Raw genomic sequence first — 23098 nt, forward strand, 5'->3', positions numbered from 1 at the left:
AGGGGAGGGGAAGGGGAGGGGAGGGGAGGGAAGGGAAGGGAAGGGAAAGGAAGGGAAGGGAAGGAAGAACAATGACTACAAGTATAGATTTTCGTCCTCAATAGTACAGTTTTGTGTCCCGTCTTGATAGTGGCTAAGGTGCCAGCATTTTTACCCGTCATTGGTTTTGCAATATCAGTGCAAAGTCAATACAGTAGAAAAGGTAAATCTGGTTTTGGTATTATTATAAACGTTGATTTGACTTGGGAGACAGCCAAGAGCGTCTTGGGGAATCCCCATTATCCATGGACCACACTTTTGAAAACTATTGTTTTATAGACCCTTCTGGTCGTTACTACTTTTGGTCTAATGGTGTCACTTTAAAGGTGGGACTGGGTGTAGGAACATCCTGCCATCCATGGCAGCTTCATGGAGAAGATGTTTTGGTAATTGGGTCCTTCACTCACATCACAGTATAGAATCTATACTGTAATGGAAGTAAAAATTTCTCCACTTGAGAATAGTGTTATCACTGTATATACAACACATTTTTCCATGATGAAAAACAGGGTCTGAAACTTAAAATGGAAAAGTCATTAGTTATCTTCCATAGGAAGAGTTTGAAGAAAGGAAAAGTTGAAGTAGGGCAAAAATAGCAGATATAAGGGATTTCTAAAAGTTTCCCAAATGAAGGAGGAGAGAAAAGAATGAATGAAGGATAGGAGAAGGATATTTAGTGTGTAAGATACTAGAAAAGGTATGCATAAGGAAAGAAGGGATACATACATAGTGGTGTTGGATTTGTAGATTCGTGGAAAGTTGTCAGAAAAGCTGACATATTAAAAAAAACCAATGTATTGAAATCAGTCTCACTAGCTATGTGAAATGTTGTAGATTTGTACCAGATACAATACATGGATGCATTTGTGGTGGATACAGGAGATGCGCTGCCCAGATCTGCCCCCAGGGAAGGACCCTGCTCCAGCTGTTGGAGGCCGGCTGGCTGACAGCCTCTAGCAGTCAAGCTCTTTTGGCTGGAAAGCCGCTTGCAGGAAATCACTCCATGGAGGTGCAGAGATAAGGCCCCAGTCATTTTGGCCCAGTATGGAACAACTTTGACAGTCTTTTTCAGCTTCAGGACTCCCATGGAGTTGGGTGAGGTTGTTGGGCCTGCTTTGCTGCTAACTTCTCCCTCTGTTCTCTCCTGTTCCCCCTTCTTCCTCCCACAGGGGTTTGTCCCAAAGGCACTCCCTAATACACATCCTGCATGTTAAACTCTTGTCTCAGAGTCTGCTTCCTGTAGATACCAAACTGTAAGAACATCTTATTGACTTAAATATAACCAAAATTGGAGAACCTTAGGAAACAGAAAATCATCATTATGTTATGTACTAACATTTTAGCTTATTTCTATATTTCTTGTTTGGAATTGCTTATACTTAGCATGATAGTACCTCTCACACTTTGTTTCATTTAGGTTTGCTATTTCCACGTCCTCTTTCTTATAGGAACCATATTGTGAAAAGATGTAAAGGTAATAGGGTAAAAAAAAAAAAAAAAAAAGGCTCTTTATTACCCAGCCACTCAGGAAATGCACTACTTCAAGGCTGACCCAGGCAGCAAGAGAGGAAATATATTAGGGAATGTGACAGTGGTTTAGTTCTGAAACTGGAGCCAATAGAAAGTTCTGAAGGGGTCCGATGATCAGAACTGTCTGTGGGTGTAATAAAGGTGTATTTAATTTTATTTAAGCCTAGAGATTTAAATTGTCACTCAAAACTCTCAGACACGAACAGGGTTAGCAAATTTGAACATCAGGAAAGGAGTTATTTACATCCTGTCTTCTCCTACAGCTCCAGAGGAGGGCAGAACAGTGTATTTCCAGGCAAGCCCTTGCTTTAAAAACTCATAGCCAAGACTGGGAAGACAGAGTGAGTGGGTGGGCCTTCTGGCAGCTTCCTTACCTTCAAATCTTTGCTCTCTGGGAAGTGGTTCTGCTTCAGTGTCCTTGTTCCGATTTTTCTGGGAACTAGATGTTACTGGGAGATGACTCAGAGCAGGCCAAGCCCTGATCCTCACTGTGGAAGCAAAAGAGGCTGATGAAAGTCATTGTCCTGACAACTTGGACCAGAAACCTACTGACAAAACTAAAATGTTTTCCCGCACTAGGATTATCTGGATAACAATGACCTTTGATGTTACAAAGTAAATAAAATCGTGTTTGGCTTTTCCTTTTGTGGCCATGCCTTGGCGAAGATGACTGCCTTCAGAGCCGCTGTGAATATTTTAGATCTCATTATTTCAGACAATTACTTTGACCATCCTTTTCAATTTGAGAGTATGATGGTCTGTCTCCTGTGAGGCAAGGCAACTATCTGTGAGAAAAAAGAAAAAGGCAAAGATGCACTGTCATACTTTTCCTTGCAGGTTCCAGTACAGGCTTTCTATGAGGGGGGGAGGGGGTCTCAGTTTCCCCGTCTGTAAAATGGGATTAGTGGATTAAATCCGGGAAGCCTGGACAAGCACCTAGGAGGGTGCATGGTGCAGTGTTCAGCAGACGTCGATTCCCTGTCCACCCCTTCTTTAGGAGCTGTGGGAAACACTTCATAACTCCCTAGGGTCTGGTGAAGCCTTCCTCCCGTTTCTATTCCCTGTTTTGGCATTGGAGATCATAAAAAGCCTCTTCCATGTCTCTTCCTTCCTTCCTTCCTTTCATCCTCTCCCAGAGAAGGAAGTGACCGCCTTTGTTCCCTTGGATTCGGAAGCTTGTGTCTGTCACCCAGGGCTGCCCAGTCCCGGGGTTTGCGAAGGTCCGGGGTAGGAGGGCTGCAGCCTGCGCGAGGCGGCGGGAGGCGACCCGGAGGCGATGGGAAGGCGGGCGCAGTCGACCCAAGGGTGGAGAAGAGGGAAGGCGAAGGACGCGCGTTCCCGGGCTCGTGACCGCCAGCGGCCAGGGGAACTCGCTCCCAGAAAGCCTTGGAGAGATGGCAGGCGGAGGGCACCGGCCAGTCGTGGGCACCCTCCACCTGCTGCTGCTGGTGGCCGCCCTGCCCTGGGCATCCCGGGGAGTCAGTCCGAGTGCCGCAGCCTGGCCAGAGGAGAAGGTGAGGGGCTGTTTCTGCGTAGTTGTACTTGAGCGGCTCTGGTCCGGTGCGGGGACCCCCAGCCCGGCCAGCCCTACCTAGGCAGAGCGGGAGGCGGGGCAGGGCCGCGGTCCCCAGCCCAGGCACCGGCGCCCGGAGGAGTCGGGGCTCTGCGTACTCGCCGGGGTGCCTCGGCCGGTCCAGGGCTGCTCTGGAGACGCCAGGGGGGCTGGATGATGTCACTGGTCTCCCCTGGGCTGCGGTCTGATGGGGGTGCTGATAGGCACAGGAAGTGTGTCTCGCCAGCGGCGGCTGAGCCGGGAGGCGAGGGCGCATCGCAGCGCCACCGCCCATTCGGGACCCGCGAGGCCAGCGGAACCCGCGCTCCGGGGCCGCCAGGGTGCGGGGCGCGCCTGGGGGTGTGCCCGCAGCTCCCCCGCTGCTTCATCCAAGGATGCTGCTGGGGCGCTGAAGTCTCAGGACGGATGTGTGTTGTTTGTTTTAGATTTTTAAAAGGAGCAACTCGGAAGGAAGGACCTTCACTGGAGACCTGCTTACTTTAAAAGCCTTTTTTGTTCTTTCCCCCTTAAAAGAGGGTACCTGCTATTTTCAGAGAAAATGGATCTAGTTGTAGGTAGAAATCGCATATAAGGAACTTAGGATAAAAGTGATTTGCAAGTTCCCTCTGCAAGAAGTATATGGGTTCACAATTACTTCCTTTTCTTGTGTAACAGTTTTGAAATCATGAAATTGCTAAGGGATTGTGCAAATGTTAATGATGTTAGCGTAAAATAGTATGTTATAGAGATATTAAAAAAAGCAGCAAAGTAAAGCGATATAAACTTTGGCAGTGTTACTGAGCAGACCTTTTACACACTTAGAGTATGCCTGTATCTACTTAAATGTTTGAAATACAGGGCACACTGGTGAATGCCCACTCCCACCCAGCTACATGCATATGTATGTGAACAGCCCATTTCAATTCTTTGGATCTAATGTAATCACCACTCAGGGGTCACAGCAGGCCCCACTTACACATGGAGACCACAGGCCACAGGGGACCTGGTGGGAGTGAGGGAAGTCTGTAACATAAGAATAACTTTATTATAAGAAAAGCAACTTCCCGTGGGGGCCCATGAAGAAGAACGTGGAACAACACAAAAAAAATCCTCTCCTTCTTCACTTCACTGAGAATATCTTTTCACTGAGAAATTGGGAAGAGAACATTACATTACAAACTAGAATATGGAGCCAAACCAAAAGTATCTTTGTGATACATCTAAATGGAAGGGAATAAATGAGATGGAAACTGAAAAAAACAATTTGAAAAGATCATTTGTAGGTGTGTGTAGGCGGGGGTATTTATGGGTGGGAAAAGGTGCTGTGATTCTTAAAATATTTTAAACCAATGAAAATTTAACTTTTGAGAAACATTTTTTAAAGCATGAATCGAATCCCTTTTATATTTATTTTAAGAAGCTTCTGATCACTGTTCCATTGAGAAACTGAATGTTTTCAAATCGTTAAAAGCGAATGACAATCAGCCATCACATTTCCCAATCTTTAGCTTCCTCCCCTTATTCTGTAGACCTTCATAAAGTCCTGCAGCCTGGGTGATGAATCGGTCCACACTAAAATATGTGTGCTTTCCTATTTTTTACGGTGTTTGACTATTTTAATCATATGACGTATGTCCTTGGTACACTGATCTGCCAACAGGTGAGGTGTGGTAAAGAAAGCATCAATTTTGAAATCCATTTCCTTCTTTTTGAAATAAAGGTGTGTCTCTTTCAGTGGCTTTGAATATGTAAAAGCAGATTAACTCTAGTTTATGGTGGCATTCAGAGACCATGATTTGATTATATATTTGAAACCTGGAAACAATTATTCCATAATAACAATATTATAAATTGTTAAACTCCCAGGTGGGCACACACGTGTGTATTTAGAGGCATTGGCATCTGGGTATGGGGTGAGATATATATATATATATAAAACCACGTCACTTGAACTTCACAGCACCCTCCATGAGTGAATTCATCCTCAATTTGTGGATGAGGAAACTTGACAACTATTACACCAGTGAATTGAAGAGCTAGGGTTTGGCTTAAGCCCTGATCTCTCCTTTCTTCTTCTATGCTTTTCTAATGGTAGATGAGTCCTGGCTGATGTACCCAGAACAGTGCCCAGGTAGTGCAAAAGTGTGGGGCTAGTAGGAAAGTTGGAGGGCCCGATGAAGAGCTTACTCTCTCTTTCTGGGCTGGGGTGCACCCTAAATGGCATTCCAAAACAGGTAGTTTGTTTTTGATACTTTCTCTTCTGACATCCCCTATTTTCTCCTTTCCTTGATCTCCTTCATGCAGCTTAAAGGTCATCATTATTCTGGGTGTTGATCCATATTCCAGAGTTACTTTTTCTGAACCTTCCCCAGGCCTTTTGGTCACCAGTCCTATTCCTTTAGTACAGGCCCATTCCTTTAGTACAACATTGTCAACCAGCTGTTAAACAGAATCTCATTAAATTATTCCTCCTTAGATGCAAATGACTGATGGCTTTTGAGGGCTTTATATGTTCTTTAAAAAATATTAGCTCCAATAAACTAAAAAGTCTGGCTTCTATTGAAGTCTTCTAATTATAAAGTCGACATGTGCTCATTTTAGAAAACTTGGAAAATACAGAAAAATACATTAAAAAGAAAACTAATGTCACCCATAATCCTACTTTTCAGAGATAATTGCTATTAACCATTTTGGTGTTTTTATTTCTATTTCTCTCCTTCTCTTTCTCTCTCTGCGTGTGTGTGTGTGTGTGTGTGTGTGTGTGTGTGTGATTGTTGGTTTTGCATTCTAATGGAAGCAACGATGGAGACTCTAAGGCAGGGGCGTGGAAGTCAGTGGCGGACTGGGTGTTGGTAGGGAGAGAAAGACCAAATGTCATTTTGGAGCCTTACCATCTGGTTGGTAAGTACTATGAGATCCATTTTACAGATATGGACTCTTTCCTAGTCACAGATAATAAGTGAGGGAGCTGAGATTTCACCCTAAGTTGTTGTGGTTAAAGCCTGCACTGCTCTGCTTTTAAGTAGAGGGCTGCTTACATTTAAAAAAAGACAAATGTTGTCTTATTCAGTTCCCAACCATTCCCCCAGTGAATTTTTAGTATCAGTGGCTTCTGACACACAGAATGAGTTCAATAACTGCTGATTGAGCTGACTTTGCAGACAGACAGAGGTGTTAATCTGAGAATTGCCTGGGAGACGCTCATATAGAATAGAAACTGGACTTGCATTGGCCGCACTTCTGTAATGACCTCCCGTTAATTCAATGTTTTGGAACCTCAAAACCCTTTGCAAGCTGGGTCAACTCTATCAATTATGTAATTAAAATCCTCTTTGGCCTGGCACCACATGATTAGCCTAGAGGAGATGCTTCAGGATATCTGGTTCACACTTTTGGCTGAAAGATTCTTGTCACTCAGAGCAGACTTAGTGTCCTTTTTGTCTGGATGAAAAGACAAGGCAGGGGCTGTAACAGAGCATCATTCCTCTGAGAACACCTACACTGATAGAAAATTGTCTAAGTATCTTTTAACTGAGATAACCCTACAGTAAATTGAGGTTTGCATTTACCATTGGGCTCAACTTTGTTTTTGCCTGAGTTACTTTCCCCTGCTGAGCTCACTCTTTCTTTCCAGCTTTTTCCTCTTACTCATTCATCTCATCTCCACCTAAATTTGTATATTTATTGAGTTCTGAGAATAAGACCCCTTAAACATTGAATGCATGCTATTTAGGTTGGGAAAGTCAAATGCTTTTCCACGCAGGGCTTTAATGAATAGAAGGCTTAAGTAATTGCCTGAGTGGAGTTGGTTGTTTCCTCTTCTCTGTCCTTCAGTTACTGGGAAGCTTTTAACTCTGCAATTTTACAGGGGCATCTTTGCCCCCAGAGGGGCAAGGAGAGTCAGGGCTCTTTACCGAAGTATGTTAATTAAATGGTTGAGCCCAGGAGGTTGAGGAGCAAACACATGTAAGTCTTTAGATTCATGAGCATCAGTAGGCCTGGCCTGTCTGCTGAATTTACCCTTTAGTTATCCATTAAGCATTTTTTGGTGCTATTTGCCAACTAGGTTTCATCCACAGTGTCTCTTATAGTTAGAGACGCTTGAGGGAGGGGACAGTTATTTTGTTCCTGTTTTTTCTTAAATATCTTAAGAGCTCTTTCAAGCCTCTAGAAACCAGCTATTTAAACACAAGTGATTTCGTTTCACTGTGGACATGGAGTGAAAGCTTCTGTCCACAGTGACCAGATGGGCTTTGGGATAGAGTATTGGACAGTAAATAGACAAGGAGCTGCTCGTCAAGCAGCTTTTTACACAACGGTTTTGGTTGTCATAGTGACTGCTTGGGTCAACCCAGCTCTTCATCATCAGAAGCATCGAATGTCAGAAATTCAAAAAGAGCAAAGCCCAATAACTTTGAACCACAGCACTTCCTGGCCATTGCACCAGGTAGCCACCTGTCTCTTCTGTCTTTATGCTTGCTTGTGCATTCAACTGATTTGGTATTTACAATGCAGAAAAATGCCCACGTTACTTTATTATTATATAAATACAGTCTTAGCAAAGATAATTTTAGAAAGATAGTTCATCTGTTGATTGCTTTTTTGATTAATTTGGCCAATATTTATCAAATGCTCAAGATGAACCAGGCCCTGTGTGGCCTGTGTGGGAGAGAGAGGTAAGCAACAGAGAGAGAGGGAGTTCCAGCCCTTATGGAGCTGATGTCTTGCACGAAAGACAGACACTGAACAAGTAAACACACAAAGAAGTGGCCTCCAAGCTGCAAGCTGAAGTGAGCAGGAGTTAGCCAGGTGAAGAGGAAGGGAAACAACTTGTAAGGCAGAAGGCACCACAGACGCCAAAGCCTCATGAGGGCATAACCTCAGAGCATTTGAGGCCTGGCCAAATGCCAGGGTGACCGAAGCATGGTGAGCAAGGGTGAGCGGGGAGACCAGACAGGCTTCTGTTGGCCGGGTTGAGTAATAATTAACCATGGAAGTCTTCTGACCTCTTGCCTCCATATTCTTCTTATCCCTTGGCACATTTCTATTGCTTTGTCTTTCAGCTTCAGCTTCAGCTTTCTTTTTCCAACTGCTGTTTGGGAACTGGCATGAGGACTTAGATTCTGGAGGTACCAAGGGATTTAAAGCCTGCACTGACAAGTTTATCAAGGAAAATATTTAAAAATGTCCTACCAATAAACAAACACAAATCTTCTGATGTTCAGGCACACCATCAATATTCGGGAATAAACTGGAAGTGCATAAATGATACAGTGAGGCAGAGTAAAACTAGCGTGGGATTGGAAATCCACAGACAGGATCTTTTTGTGGATTTACCTATAACTCTCCTTCAACCTCAGGAAGTCAACTGGTTTCTACGAATCTCGGTTTCCACAAATATAAATGAAGGAGGTTGGAGACTAGAGCATCTCTAAGTGGCTTTTCCAACTTTAAAATTCATTCTATGGCTCTTTAGTGTTTGATAGAAGGAAATAATAACTAATACATTGAATATTTACTATGGCAGTTTACATATGTTAGTTCACTTAATTCTAGTCACCCTAGGATTCAGGTGTTATTACCTCTGTTTTACAGATGAGGAAATTGAGCCTTACTGAGGTTTAGTAACCTGGAAAGAGTTACAGCTAGTAGGTGGTGGGGTGCTGAGTTGAGAGGGTCTGTCTGATCCTATAGCCCATGCTCTTTGCATGGTAAGTACTGGAGAGTAAACAGCCATCTCAGAGTGTAGATGAGTGTAAGTAATTAGGCAATAAGCATTATCTGAAGTCCAGTTTCACACCAGTCACATGGACTGGGTCACATGGAATGAAAATACTTGCCTGACTACTTAAATGTATTCAACTAATGCTGGTCCTGAAAGGAACTGTAAAATAGGCCTCCCCTAACTTCTGTTTTGCCCTCCAAATAATTCAATATTCTTATGTCATCCTTATCCTTCCCCTTAGGGAAGGAGTCATCTGATCAATTATTCTCTTCCTGTTGAGGAGGAGTAACACATTCCATTATTAGGTGCCTGATAAACATGTAATGAATGAATGGTTCATCATTACCAGTATCATAAGAATATACAGTATGTGTGAAGTCATCAAAATACAAATATGAATGTTATGTGAACTTTAATGGAATTTAAAAATAATTTTAATTGAAGTTAAAAAGTTTACTATTTAGTTGGCTATAGACTCACCAATCTCAGGCTGAAAGGAATTGCAACAATCATCTGAGTTGGCACTGTCTAATAGAAATAATGACTCAGGGCCAGGTGTGGTAGCTCATGCCTGTAATCCTAGCACTTTGGGAGGCCGAGGCGGGTGGATCACCTGAGGTCAGGAGTTCGAGACCAGGCTGACCAATATGATGAAACCCCGCTCTACTAAAAATACAAACATTAGCTGGGCGTGGTGGCATACGCCTGTAATCCCAGCTACTCGGGAGGCTGAGACATAAGAATTGATTGAACCCAGGAGGCGGAGGTTGCAGTGAGCCAAGATCACGCCATTGTACTCCAGCCTGGGCAACAAGAATGAAACTCCATCTAAAATAAAATAATAAAAAGAAATAATGACTCAGCTACTCAGGAGACTGAGGTGGGAGGATTGATTGAGCCTGGGAGATGGAGGTTGCAGTGAGCCAGATTGCACCACTGCACTCCAGCCTGGGTGACAGAGAGAAACCCCAGCTTAAAAAAAAAGAAAAAAAAAGGTTATGAAAGAAACATATATAATTTTAATTTTTCTAGTAGCCACATTAAAAAAGTGGAAAAAGGGTAAAATTAATTTTAATAATATACTTCATTTAACCTAATGTATCAAAAATTTACCATTTCAACATGTAATCATTATAAAATTTTGAATTAGGCTTGCTATTAAAATCCTATTAAAATTCGAGGACCCCTTAATTTGTGGCTCATCTATAAAGTCTTCCCTGACTACTCTTACTCTAAACTGTGTAAGATTTACTTAGGCTAACAGTTGGGTTTTTAAATTATTTTTAAATTTTTATTGAGACAGGATCTCCTGTTGCTCAGCTGGAGGGCTCAGTAACACAGCTCACTGCAACCTCAACCTCCTGGGCTCAAGCAATCCTCCCACCTCAGCCTCCTGAGTAGCTGGAACAACGGGCACACACCATGGGTCACCACACCCAGCTAATTTTTTCATTTTTTGTAGAGACAAGGTCTCATTATGTTGCTAGAGCTGGTCTCAAACTCCTGGGCTCAAGCAGTCCTCTTGCCTCAGCTTCCCAAAGTACTGGCATTACAGGTTTGAGCCACCGTGCCTGGCCCTAACAGCCCAATTTTAAAGTTGAGTAGTTTAATTTACCTAATTTGACATAAAGTTCTCCCTTATTTTGAAGTTTTAAGCAATTAATTGCAAACATGTCAGAGTCTTAAACATATTATGAAATGATAGCCAGTTAAATGATTTCATTGAATCCTCAGAATTATCACCAACCAGCCATTTTGAATTCATCGGCTCTTCGGCAAATTGCAGAAGGCACCAGTATCTCTGGAATGTGGCGAAATGACTTACAGCCGTTGCTGATAGAGCGATACCCGGGATCCCCTGGAAGCTATGCTGCTCGTCAGGTGAGAACATGGGACATAAACCTCAAGGTTGTGTGAATACTTTGCTTTCCCATGAGGGATAATGTTATGGCTGAAGTTCTGAGGTGTCTAATATTCAGATCTGTCATCTCCTTATTCACCAAATAGTCAACCAAGAAAAATCAAACGACTGAGAGTACTTGTCTGTTCTGAATACTAAGTGGTACATGTTAATGTCAATAGTTTATGTGTGAAGTCTCTATTTGGGGTACAACATTACACAGTCCTTAACTCTTGACCATTCAGTTACACACCCCGAGTCTCCCAACCAAGTTTTCTTGAATCCTAAGCAATGAACAGCAACAGCCTTAGGGAGTCCTTGCTTGAAGGTTCTGGGCCAAGAGTATCATTGTACTATCAGGCCATCACTTGCCTTAGGGAAATTGTATTCTCCCTGGAGGGAGAGTTAAAGCTGGTGATAAGCTACATTTCTCCAGGGCAGTGCTTCTCAAAATTCTGACTCTGACAGAAAGTAAAAAAAATGGATTTTACATTTTATACACACAAACGTACTGGTATATTTAACTGAAACAAAACTTCCATGAAAAATACTCTTATTTAAACTTGCATTTTACTGCGATATTGTCAGTTCTATTTTATTGGTTCTTAAAAAAATGCTGGTCATAACCCACTAAACTGATTTCAAGACCCATTGATTTTACCATCATCGTGGAGGGTAGAATAAGCTGGGCCAGACCTTGGATGTCTCTGCCTCCTCAATGTCGATCTTCCTAAGCAATCTGAAACCTCACCTCTGAATATCTGTTTTTTTCAAACTACCCCATTTTAAGGGGCCACTTGGGAAGGAATGGGACTGGCCCTTCACATCCTCTTCTGAAACTCCTCAGGCAAAAGACCTTGGCACCCACTGCTGTGCCCAGAGTGAAAACTGCAAGTCCCAGGTGCCCAGCTCTTGAGCTCTTCCTTTCGATTTCAGAGTCTCGCTCTGTCGCCCAGGCTGGAGTGCAGTGGCATGATCTCGGTTCCCTGCAACCTCCACCTTCTGGGTTCAAGGCATTCTCCTGCCTCAGCCTCCCCAGTAGCTGGGACTACAGGTGCACATCACCACGCCTAGCTGATTTTTGTATTTTTAGTAGAGACGGGGTTTCACCACGTTTCCCAGGATGGTCTCTATCTCCTGACCTCGTGATCTGTCTCTCAGCCTCCCAAAGTGCTGGGATTACAGGCGTGAGCCACCGAGCCGGGCTGGGCTCTTCCTTTCTACCCAGTGGGTAGCCTCTGCCCCTCAGGCTAGCCTAGATATCCATATGTCTGTCTCCCCATTAGCCTCTTGTCTTCCATCTGAATAGCTCTGGCTTCTCCCAAGGAATTAGACAGTAGACAACCTGCAGGCACCTTAGTTCTGTCTAACCTTTAGGGAGAGCAAAGAATAATAGTGATGATGGCTGACTTTCACTGAGCAGTTTTTCTGGGTCAGGTACTTTACTGAATTCTTTGCATAGATCATCTCATTCAGCCTTCACAACAGTGTGTGGACGCTATTATTATCTCAATGTTAGGAATTTTAAAAGATCTGAGGTTGAGGTATATGAATTAACTTGCTCAAGGTTATACTTGTACCAGTGATAAGGCCAGAATCTGCTTGAGATCTCTATCTTATCACTAGAGAGCTGGGAGGAATCAGTTCTGTGCTTCGTGCCCTCAAATGTCTCCAGCTCTCGATCTTCTTATGCCCAAGTTGGGCAGTAAGGCACATACCATTCACTTTAACAGTATTGCCTGGGCCTTATCTCTCAAGCATTTTCTTAAAAGAAGGTCAGGGCACTTAACTGGCATTTTCCAAAAGCCTCAGTTCCTTGTTAGAAAAAATCGAGGTCTCTGATGCTTACTCTTCCCATTCAACTCAACCTCTTTTATTTCCCCATACCATTTGCCCAGAGCACTGTATATACCCAGAAATGATATGCATACTTCAGGCCTGAGTTTCCTCACCTGCAGGCTCTGGAAATCCATGAACACAATAAACATTGCTAGTTGATCTTTAGCTTCAACAGAAGACAGTATATAGCATAAATAATATACATAGATACTGTTGTAATTAAAAATATACATATTCATTTAAAAGTGTTGCTAAAGTTTCAATAACATTCTCCACTATCATATGGGGGTGGAGGCAAATGAGAAATTTATAGACAGTATTTTAGAATGTGTTGGGAACTACTGCGGAGCTGCCTGTGCATGGTGTGGCTGATGGCTATGTTAGATATCTCACTTAGATTCCATTTTAGAATTTTTTGATAAGAAAATTACCATTAATTTTTAGAGACTTATCTTCTAAGCTGTGGAAGACAAAGGAATTCTCATTTTGAAAGTGAGGTAGATGACAGAGTAATTATGAGGGAACTACACGAATGGCCTTAATTTGACTAAGATTAGATCCTTTCATGTAGAACTGAATTGAAACAAAAATGATTGAACCTTTTTTTTTTTTCTCCTGAGGACTTTTTGAACACTAGATGAGATGTTTTATAATTTAGAGTTTCAAGGATATAACTAGAGAAGATCCTCAAATATTAAAAAAGGGTAAACTTGATATAAAATTGGTTTGTGAATTAACTTTTATAGTTATCAGTAAAGATGTGCATTACTATGGATTCTCTTTTATAGAAAGAGAATATTTTAGGGGAAACCTGTCCCACATTATGTGTTTTCCTGGTCTCTGATCGATGACCCCAAAGCTGTCTATTGGATTATTAGGAAATTTTATTTCGAGGAGATGAGTTATTTGTAAAATAAATAATTTGAAGATAATACATTTGGGGCTATTTCATTGATTTATAAGATAGAAATAAAAAATTTAAAAATTAAGATGATAAAGTCTCACAAATGGGCAAGCAATATCCTTTGTCTGAAAGAGGCAAACTAGAAACTTCAGGAGGTAAAATCCCCCACAGATGCACAGTGCATCTGAGCCACCGAAACTGAATATCATTGGATACATAGATCCCAGGTGCACCCTCAGTCCAGCCCCCTAAGAGGAGGAGCCTGAGGGACTCATATATGGTGCATTCAAGCGGAAAGAGGTACCTGAGTCTTTGGGTGGCAGAAGTCAGCATCCTGACAACAATGTGTTTGCAGACTTAGCGCAAACTGGAAAATCACCTTCCTCCAAACAAATCTGGTCTACTGATGTCATTGTTGCTCAGAACCTGGAAACTAGAATTTATGTTTAATTAAATGAAACCCAGGATCATTCACTAGTGTTAACCTAGAATAAATCCCCCTACCACTCTTTGGAAGTAGACTGTCTTGTAATAGCCTCTCTCTCGTGCTCATATCTTCATCTTTGTATTTTTTTTTCTTTCTCTACTCAGTCTCCATCCATCTCTGCTTTATCCCTGTCTCCATCTCTCTCACTCTTTCTCTTTCTCCTTTTTTCTCTCCTCTCCATTTTAAAACATACATGTATAGCAACCCAAAGTGTGATCTATATTCTGAATTGCTTTTTAGCACTCCTGGAGGGCCCAGCCCTTTGCTGCTTTAGTACTGGGAAAGCGCAACTGCTTTAGATTCCCTGCCACAGCCACACACTCCCTACTGAGGGGTATTTGTATGATAGTAACGGTAGTTTGGGGAGTTCCGCTAGAGACTTCTGGTGGGGACTTGTAGACTAAGTCTGAAAGCCAAAAACAAAACAACAAGGGATATTTGTGAACTAATTAGATTATGCAGCCAATTTGATTGTTTATAAAGATGATTTATCTTAGCTGCTAAGATAAACAAAAAATATTTACACTGAACAAAAAAGTTGCAGGGCCAGGTGTGGTGGCTCATGCCTGTAATCCCAGCACTTTGGGAGGCTGAGGCAGGCAGATCATGAGGTCAGGAAATCGAGACCATCCTGGCCAACATGGTGAAACCTTGTCTCTACCAAAAATACAAAAATTAGCTGGGCGTGGTGGCACGTGCCTGTGATCCCAGCTTCTCAGGGGGAGGCTAAGGCGGGAGAATTGCTTGAACCAGGGAGTTGGAAGTTGCAGTGAGCCAAGATTGTGCCGCTGCACTCCAGCCTGGCAACAGAGTGAGACTCCGTCTCAAAAAATGAAAAAAGCTGCTTCAGGAAAAACTCTTTTGAGGATGTTTGCTGATTCTCTTATGGACTTTAGTGTCAACAAGGTCATCAGAAATTATGATCAAGACCTGGTAACAAGTTGAGAAATAAGTTTGTGTGCGACTTTTGATTAATGCTAACAGATATATTTTTAAAAAGTCCAATTCATTTTGCAAGCTTGCAATCTGCAATTGGTGTTGAAGAAGCCATTTTATGGAGCATTTCATCATCTGGATACCAGATGTTCTGGAGTATATGTTTTTTTTTTTTTTTTTTTTTATAAATCACCCATTTTATTGGTTTTTTTTTTTTTTTTTTTTTTTTACAGTCTAGGGATAACTCATTTTCATAGTCTGCAGAAAAACTCATGTTAGATGCATAGTGATTTCTCTCTATTCAAACTATTAATGCTTTGTATCATATAGTTTTATATATTCTCATTAAATCAATTCGTATTTACTGTTAGAATGAACCCATATTTACTGATAGCCTACTGTGAGCAAAGCACAGTACTACAAATTGTGGAGAGTTATGAATGCTGATTTCAAAAAAGGTTATAAACATTTCTTTTGATGAGGTGATAAGACAGCATGTAAATTTGCAATAGAAAAGGTAAGGTACTGCATACACAATGCTCTTTAGGACAAAGTCCACCCACTATTAAAAGCAAGGAGTCTCTAGCTGAGGAATCATTTGTTTAGTTGGCTTTTGCAGGACTGACGGTAGGCTCAGTGTCGTCCCACTATTTAAATTCCCCTTTCTTTGGGAGCTTCCTGTCACAGTTTTTTTGAGGCTCTTGCCTACGTATCATGTCGCATTGGTGAGCGCAGGCCACATGGGACTTGGCTAAGATAGAAAATCCTGTATTTCTTTGGAGGAGGAAAAAAAAAGCCTTCACATTCATTTCCAGTTATTCATTTATCATCTTAAGGTCCATCCCAGATCTAAACTGTCTAGATCTGAACTGTTTAGATCTGAAATGTTGGTTTTTGGTTAGATGTTAATTGAGGGACAAATTGTCAGTTATTTTGATGTTAGTTTGTCGTTTGACTTTTTATAAAAATAAATTAAGGCAATTTACAATGATGTATATGATATTTGAAAACAAACAAACAAACAAACAAACAAAAGGAACAGCCTGGGCATGGTGGTTCACGCCTATAATCCTAGCTCTTTGGGAGGCAGAGGCGGATGGATCACTTGAGCCCAGGAGTTTGAGACCAGCCTGGGTAATATGGCAAAACTCCATCTCTACAGAAGAAAAAAAAAAAAAAAAAAGTTAGTCAGGCATGGTAGCATGTGTCTGTTATTCCAGCTATTTAGGAGGCTGAGGCAGGAGAATTGCTTGAAGCCAGGAGGCGGAGGTTGCGGTGAGCTGAGATTACGCCATTGCACTTCAGCCTGGGTGACTGAGTGAAGCCCTGTTAAAAAACAACAACAACAAAATAAACAAAACAAAACAAAACAACAACAACAAAAAAACCAAGGAACACAGGAAAGTGAAGCCAAGATAAAATAAGGATGGGAAAAGGCAAATGAACCAGCAATGAACTCACCTATAACTTCTCACATCACAAATTCTATATGTTCTTTAAAGAGATACTTCTAGTTCCTGAAGTGATGTTACTTTCCCCACCTGTTGCTTTCTTCTGTAAGTCACTATGTTGCCTTATAAGGCTCAAGGTGGCTAGCAGAGATGGGGAAAGAGATTCTCTTTTTTATTTGCCAGCATTTGCAGCACGTCTTGACCTGCCTCGGGTGCAGAGGGAAAGCTGCTTGATATGTTATTACGGTTCAGGGTTGCTTACTAATTCTTAGAGTGAGCAGAGATCTGAAATAACCCCAACCACCCCCTAGCTATGGGAGCTTTCAACATTATCCTTAGCAGGTGAGCATCAGTATCTTTTATTCGTGTTCACTACATATAAAGCATTTGGTGGACTTGGACCCATGTTATACACTTGGGACAGAAAGAGCTACCATTTGCAGTTCTTGTCTTTGAAGAGCTTAGAGATAGAGACCTATAGGATGCTGGTTTACTTAATTATTCAAACATGCCTTTGTAGCCTCCTAGAAATACTAAAAGTGTACTTTACTATTACCGAACTGCATCTCTATCTCCTGACTTGTAGACATGTCCATAATATATTGTTAAATGAGAAAAGCAAGGGGAGAGTAATGTAAAAAGTAGGATTCTTTTCCTATAAAAACATATGCCCCTCTGCCAAATATATGTGTTTGTGTGCTACTGTAGGTTTGCATAAGCAAGGAGAAGATATGTCGAAAGATCTGCATCAAACTATTAACCTTGGTTAATATTAGCAATTGGTTGAGATTGATTAGTAAGGGGAAGTTTAGGGGAGAGGCAAGAGGATTAGCTTCTCCTTTAAACAGGACAAATGCTATTAATTGTAACAATACAAAGCAATTATTAATTGCAATAATATTGCTGTTAATACAATAAGCGTGTATTGCAATTTTAATTTGAAAGGCACTACTTAAAGTTTTAGAATCACAGTTAACAAATGAAAGCTGTTTGTTTAGATGTAAATTTCTGGTTTTTGTTTTGATCAGCACATCATGCAGCGAATTCAGAGGCTTCAGGCTGACTGGGTCTTGGAAATAGACACCTTCTTGACTCAGACGCCCTATGGGTACCGGTCTTTCTCAAATATCATCAGCACCCTCAATCCCACTGCTAAACGACACTTGGTCCTCGCCTGCCACTATGACTCCAAGTATTTTTCCCATTGGGACAACAGAGTGTTTGTAGGAGCCACTGATTCAGCTGTGCCATGTGCAATGATGTTGGAACTCGCTCGTGCCTTAGACAAGAAACTCCTTTCCTTAAAGGTATCTGTTTTCCGCTTGTTGATTCCTAGGATAAAGTACATTAGCAGTAACTCAGAGTGAATTCTAGAATCCTTGGTGGAATGAGAAGTCTCCATTTAGAAATGGAGACTTTTGGTATATTTTTATTATGAATGTTAATTGAAAGATTTCATGATTTGGAATGTCAACCATGGGCAATAAACTTAAGATACGTGGCAAAGCATTCATTAATTGGTACCTGATTTCTCAGCCTTGAATGCACATTAAATTAAATGCAACATTTCTTTGTGAAAAATGAAGGAGGAAGTTTGTTTCAGGTATAGTATGAGAATTGTGTTTTGTAATGAACTGTGTTTATTTCTTCTTGTTTCTTCGATCATGAAACATTACAACCTTCTGATCTGAGAGATGGTGGCTCTTGGGTTGGAGGAGGGAGTTGCAGCAAAGTGGTTCTGAAGTGGAGAGTGGGAAATTCAGACCTATCAAGATGAAAAAGCATGAAGCAGAAATGCATTATTGTTATTATCTGTGAATCTCAGCTCCATTTTATGTAGCATAGCGGAGCTTTTGTTATGCTCTCAGCTCAAAATACTTCTGGGACTCTCAGATGTTATTTCAGTCTTGGTGTTCTTAAGGGTATATGGGGAAAAAGTGCTAAACTAGATGAAGACATTTTGTTCTGATATCACTCATAACCAAGTAAACACAACAAAGCAAAAACAAAAAACTTTGTTCTCAGGCAACAAATGCTTTGTTCCCCCCTCAGAGCTTTATGAATGGTCCAGCCTTTGATACAATTGGGGTAAAGAAGTAAAAGGTTTATCTTGTAATGGAAGTAATAGAGATATTTGGTTCTATTTTTGCTGGATATGCTGAACTTGAAGAAAGCAAGACTTGTTTATACCCTCTCAGTCTCCTTTTCACTTATTATTTGGTTTGTTTTGTCTTCTGAGCCTTCTACAATGCCTTTGTCCCATGCAGTGCCCTGCTTTTAACTAGTTTCCTTCCCCAGCAATTGGATGAAGGAGTTCAGAAGCTGATGCAAAAGTCTGATTTTTCATATTTGCACTTCTAGTATAAGGACACAAAATGAAGTATGATTTGAAGACATTGCTCTGTGTAATGGATGTATTTTCTCTGAGTGAACTCCTTTGCTTTTCCCATATAGCTCTACCTGCTTTTGGTGACCAGAAATATTAATAGAAAGGTCTGAATGAATTATTGATCGGGGTCATCATTAAAAAAATTCAAATCAACATATACATTCTCATAGTAATCCTTTCTGTTAGCGATAAATGGTGAGGTGGGGATTTTTTTTTTTGAGACGGAGTCTTGTATTGTTGCTCAGGCTGGAGTGTAGTGGTGCGATCTCGGCTCACTGTAAGCTCCGCCTCCCGGGTTTACGCCATTCTCCTGCCTCAGCCTCGGGAGTAGCTGGGACTACAGGTGCCCGTCACCACGCCTGGCTAATTTTTTATACTTTTAGTAGAGTTGGGGCTTCACCGTGTTAGCCAGGATGGTCTCGATCTCCTGACCTCGTGATCTGCCTGCCTCAGCCTCCCACAGTGCTGGGATTACAGGCTTGAGCCACCGCGCCCCGCCCCGAGGTGGGGAATTTTTTTAAGAGGCTGTGTTTGAATGCAGACTTTGAGAGTATCAGATTTATTCTTCCACTTACATGTTTTAACTAAATTTGTATTGAGGAGTTAAGTCCTTCAGCTGTGATGGATTGGGTAGATGGTGGTGGAAAGTGACCTGAAAGAGCACTGGGTAAGTAGACTGGATTATTCCCAACTCTTCATAGCCCCACTTCTCTCCAGTAATAGGACTGTCGTTACACATCCGCATCCTTTGTCTGGTAACTTTGCTGTGCCCTCCCACTGTAGCCGGTTGTACTTCCTCATCCCTTCACTCTGGACTTGGTTATTTGACTTGCCTTCGCCAATGGAATGTTAGCAGAGGTGACACAAGCAGAGGCTGGAAGTGTGCTTGTACCATTGGGCTTGCTCTTCCATGTCTTTACCATAACCATGAGAATGGCATGCCCTGGCTAGCCTGCCAGTCCCAGCAGAAGGATGAAACACCTGGAGCAGAACCAACCTCACTGACTGCACGGTGAAGCAGAGCTGCTCCAGTCAAACCCATTCTAGATCAGTTGTTCCCTAGCTGACCAACAGAGGTTATGTATCCCAGGAAGATACATAATGGCATTTCAAGCCACTGTGTTTGGGGTGTTATTCTATTCTATTACTGTGCCATTAGCTAACTGATACAACCTTGAATGGGGAAAGACTGCAGATAACCCACTGACTATGTGAACACTGGTAATTAGGCATTCGTAGTGTTACCATGAAGACCTTCATACATCAGGCCAGTCAGATTCTCCTAGCTCCCAGGTACTAGACTGAGTTACTAACAACGAAGTCCATGGCTATTTTTCTGCCATTCCTGAAATGAAGCAAAAAGAGCAGGTTGCCTCATGGGACTCAGGATAAATGTCCACAACAGTTTACTGCTGGCTAAACGAATGGATATTAGACAAACAGAATGAGAGTAAATCATTGTACTGATCACTGGAGTCGCCCAGCTGTTGAAGTTTCACTGAGGTACTTGAACTGTCAAACCTGCAAGAGATAAAAACTACCTCCTTTTGCCTCTGCCCTGGGCATGAGCAGAATGCCTCTTGTCCCAACTGGTCCCGTTCTGCCCTCTTGTTCTGTGATTATGTTGCCTGATTTGGAGCTAGAACTTTCAAGGCCCTTTAAACAACTGGAAGCTTAGAATGTCTCTACTGAAGTAAGCACCTTACAATATTTGCCAATGAGAAAATCTGTTTAATTATTTAATGCTTATTAAACTCTGAGTGCATTTATATTGCACAAACATGTCCTCTGCTTAATGCTCTCCAGGAGTTATGGAGGATTCAAATCAAATTAAACTGTGCTTTCTTCATGGTATAATTAAGGAGCAATATGAATGATTAGCATATAAAATTAACTTAGTTTTCAGATGATAAAGACAATTTTTTTTTCTCCTTTGAAATCACTGTTAAAACAATCAGGGAAACTCCATTTTTTTGAAGAAACTAGAGAACATCTGTGACTAGGAACAACAATATAAAGACAGAAGTTGGATGGAGAAATGGCAGATGACATATCAGAGTGGAGAGAAGTCACGCTGTCCTGGAGAGGGAAGAAATGGAAGAAGCCAGTGATTTTCCTGATAGAATCCCCAAAAGGGACTGGAGATGTGATAAGCTGAGGAAGGCAGGGTGAGGAAGGGGCTGGAGTGGAGAGTGTTTGGAAGTCTGTTGAAGGAGTATGTGGATATAGAGATTCCCACCCTACACTACAGAGGCAGGTGAGTGCCCCTTGTGCCTTTGCCAGAGATGAGAAAATATTTTTCTAGAGAATTTGAACCAGGGAGGTTATGGAATTGAGAATAGCAAGTATAGAGGAGGGTGACAGTGAGGTACCCCATGGAAACAAGGGAGATTACGTGAAAGCCTACACATTGAACAGTGAGATCTACAGTCTCTCTCCCATCTTCAGCACCAGAAAGCCATCAGATAGGAAACTGAAGAATTCTTCTTCAGAGAATGTGAACCACCCCACAGAAAAATCCCAGATGGTGACATTCAGTAATTCTCAATGAAAACACTGGCTGGGCACCAGATTGCCCTGCAGTGAAGCCAACCAATCTGTGTCTCCAACCAGCATTTTAATATCTTATTCTTTAACATGAATGAACACAAAGGATGACCAGACATTTGAGGACAGACTCCAGCATGAAAGAAAGGGCCTGGAGCAGTGGCTCATGTCTGTAATCCTAGCACTTTGGGAGGCCGAGGTGGGAGGATTGCTTGAGGCCAGGAGTTTGAGACCAGCCTGGGCAACATAGTGAGGCTCCCTCTCTTAAAAAAGAAAAAAATTAGCTGGTTATGGTGGCACACACCTTTAGTCCTAGCTACTTGGGAGGCTAAGGCAGGAGGATTGCTTGAGCCCAGGAGTTCAAGGCTGCAGTGCATTATAATTGAACCACTGCACTCCAGCCTGGGCAACAGAGTGAGACTCTGTCTCTTAAATAAATAAATAAATAATTTTTTTAAATGTAAAAAAAAAAAAAGAAAGAAAGCAAAACAAATAATACAAATTTAAAAGGAAGTTGGAGGAAATAGAGCAGAAAATTACTTGGAGGACACTTCCAATATTCTTACAGAGATAAGATGAGACATTATATCTATGAAACAAAACCAGAATGCTGCAATAACAGCACAATCAGTCAACAAGAAGGAGCTTTTGGAAATTAAAATTTCAATTTTTAAAATAAATAAATCAATAAAACAGTTGGATCCTAAAGTAGAATAAATATCTTTGTTTTTAGAAAGAGGAATGACAAAAAGGAGATGATTTTGACTTCTGGAGAATAATTGTAACAATTCCAGTAGATCATATAAAAAGTATTGGGAGTGAGAATGGCACTGGACTTCTCAATAGAAACTTTGGGAGCTAGAAAACAATATTTTAAATAAAATTTAAATATTTTAAATAAAACTAATTTGCAACCCAGAATCTTCAGGCCCAGACAAATTAAATAGGAAAATAGAATGAAGACATTTTCAGAGGTAAATCTCAACAATTTTCACTCCCATGTACTGTACTTTTCCCCCCAGAAATTGCTTAAAGCTGTGCTCTAGAAAGATCAAGAAAAAAATCAAGGAAGAGGGAGTCATGGAGTTCAGCTCACTGGGGGTACTATATAGGAGGGGCAGAAATCTGCACAGTGATGGTGAGGGGAGCCCCAAGATAACAGATGGGCAACAGGCCTAGTGGTCAGTCCAGGCTGGAGCAGGCAGCAGAGGGCTCCGGAAGGGCCCATGCTTAAAAAACAAAACCAGACAGACACACGAGGAAGAAAGGTGTGATAGTGTCTGGAACGCTTGACCACATAATGGTGAAGACATATTAAGCTCAAAGAAAACAAAGCAAATGAAAGAGAGGCCTGTGGTGAGGAATGGTGGGAAATAGGTTTGCAGAGGCAGGACGAACTGGATTGGGATGTTTGTGTATATGGGAAAGTACAGAAAGAGAGATCCCCACTGGCTTTTGGTTTGAGTGACTGCAAGGGTGGTGTTGCCATCTATTTGGTTGAGGAGACTGTTGGTAACACATTTCCGGGGGAACCTCAGGAACTGAGTTTTGACGCTTTGTTTGAGGTGTCTATTAACGTCTGTGTGGAGATCTTCATTTGGCAGCTGAATATGTAGTCTGGAGATCGGTAGTGAAGTCAGGGCTGGAGATATATTTTTTGGAATTGACATATACGTGTATGTGTGTGTTGTGTTGTGTGTGTATGTGTGTGTTGTGTGTGTGTGTTGTGTTGTGTGTGTGTGTTGTGTGTAATAATATAATATAATATAATATAATATAATATAATATAATATAATATA

General features: G+C 41.6%; 1 protein-coding gene across 2 annotated transcripts in view; it reads left to right on the plus strand.

Moving 5' to 3' along the window:
• The first annotated feature begins 2783 nt into the window (after positions 1–2783).
• Positions 2784–23098, plus strand: part of QPCT (glutaminyl-peptide cyclotransferase) — a 28757-nt gene continuing 8442 nt past the window's right edge. For both annotated transcript variants that reach the window (XM_023216327.1, XM_023216328.1), the window contains exons 1-3: positions 2784–3083; positions 10581–10727; positions 17392–17670. In XM_023216327.1, coding sequence (XP_023072095.1) covers positions 2964–3083; positions 10581–10727; positions 17392–17670 — 546 coding nt within the window. In that variant the 5' untranslated portion in view covers positions 2784–2963. The remainder of the gene's footprint in view (positions 3084–10580; positions 10728–17391; positions 17671–23098) is intronic.

This window comes from Piliocolobus tephrosceles, chromosome 15 (genome assembly GCF_002776525.5).
Source record: "Piliocolobus tephrosceles isolate RC106 chromosome 15, ASM277652v3, whole genome shotgun sequence".
Lineage (NCBI taxonomy): Eukaryota > Metazoa > Chordata > Mammalia > Primates > Cercopithecidae > Piliocolobus > Piliocolobus tephrosceles.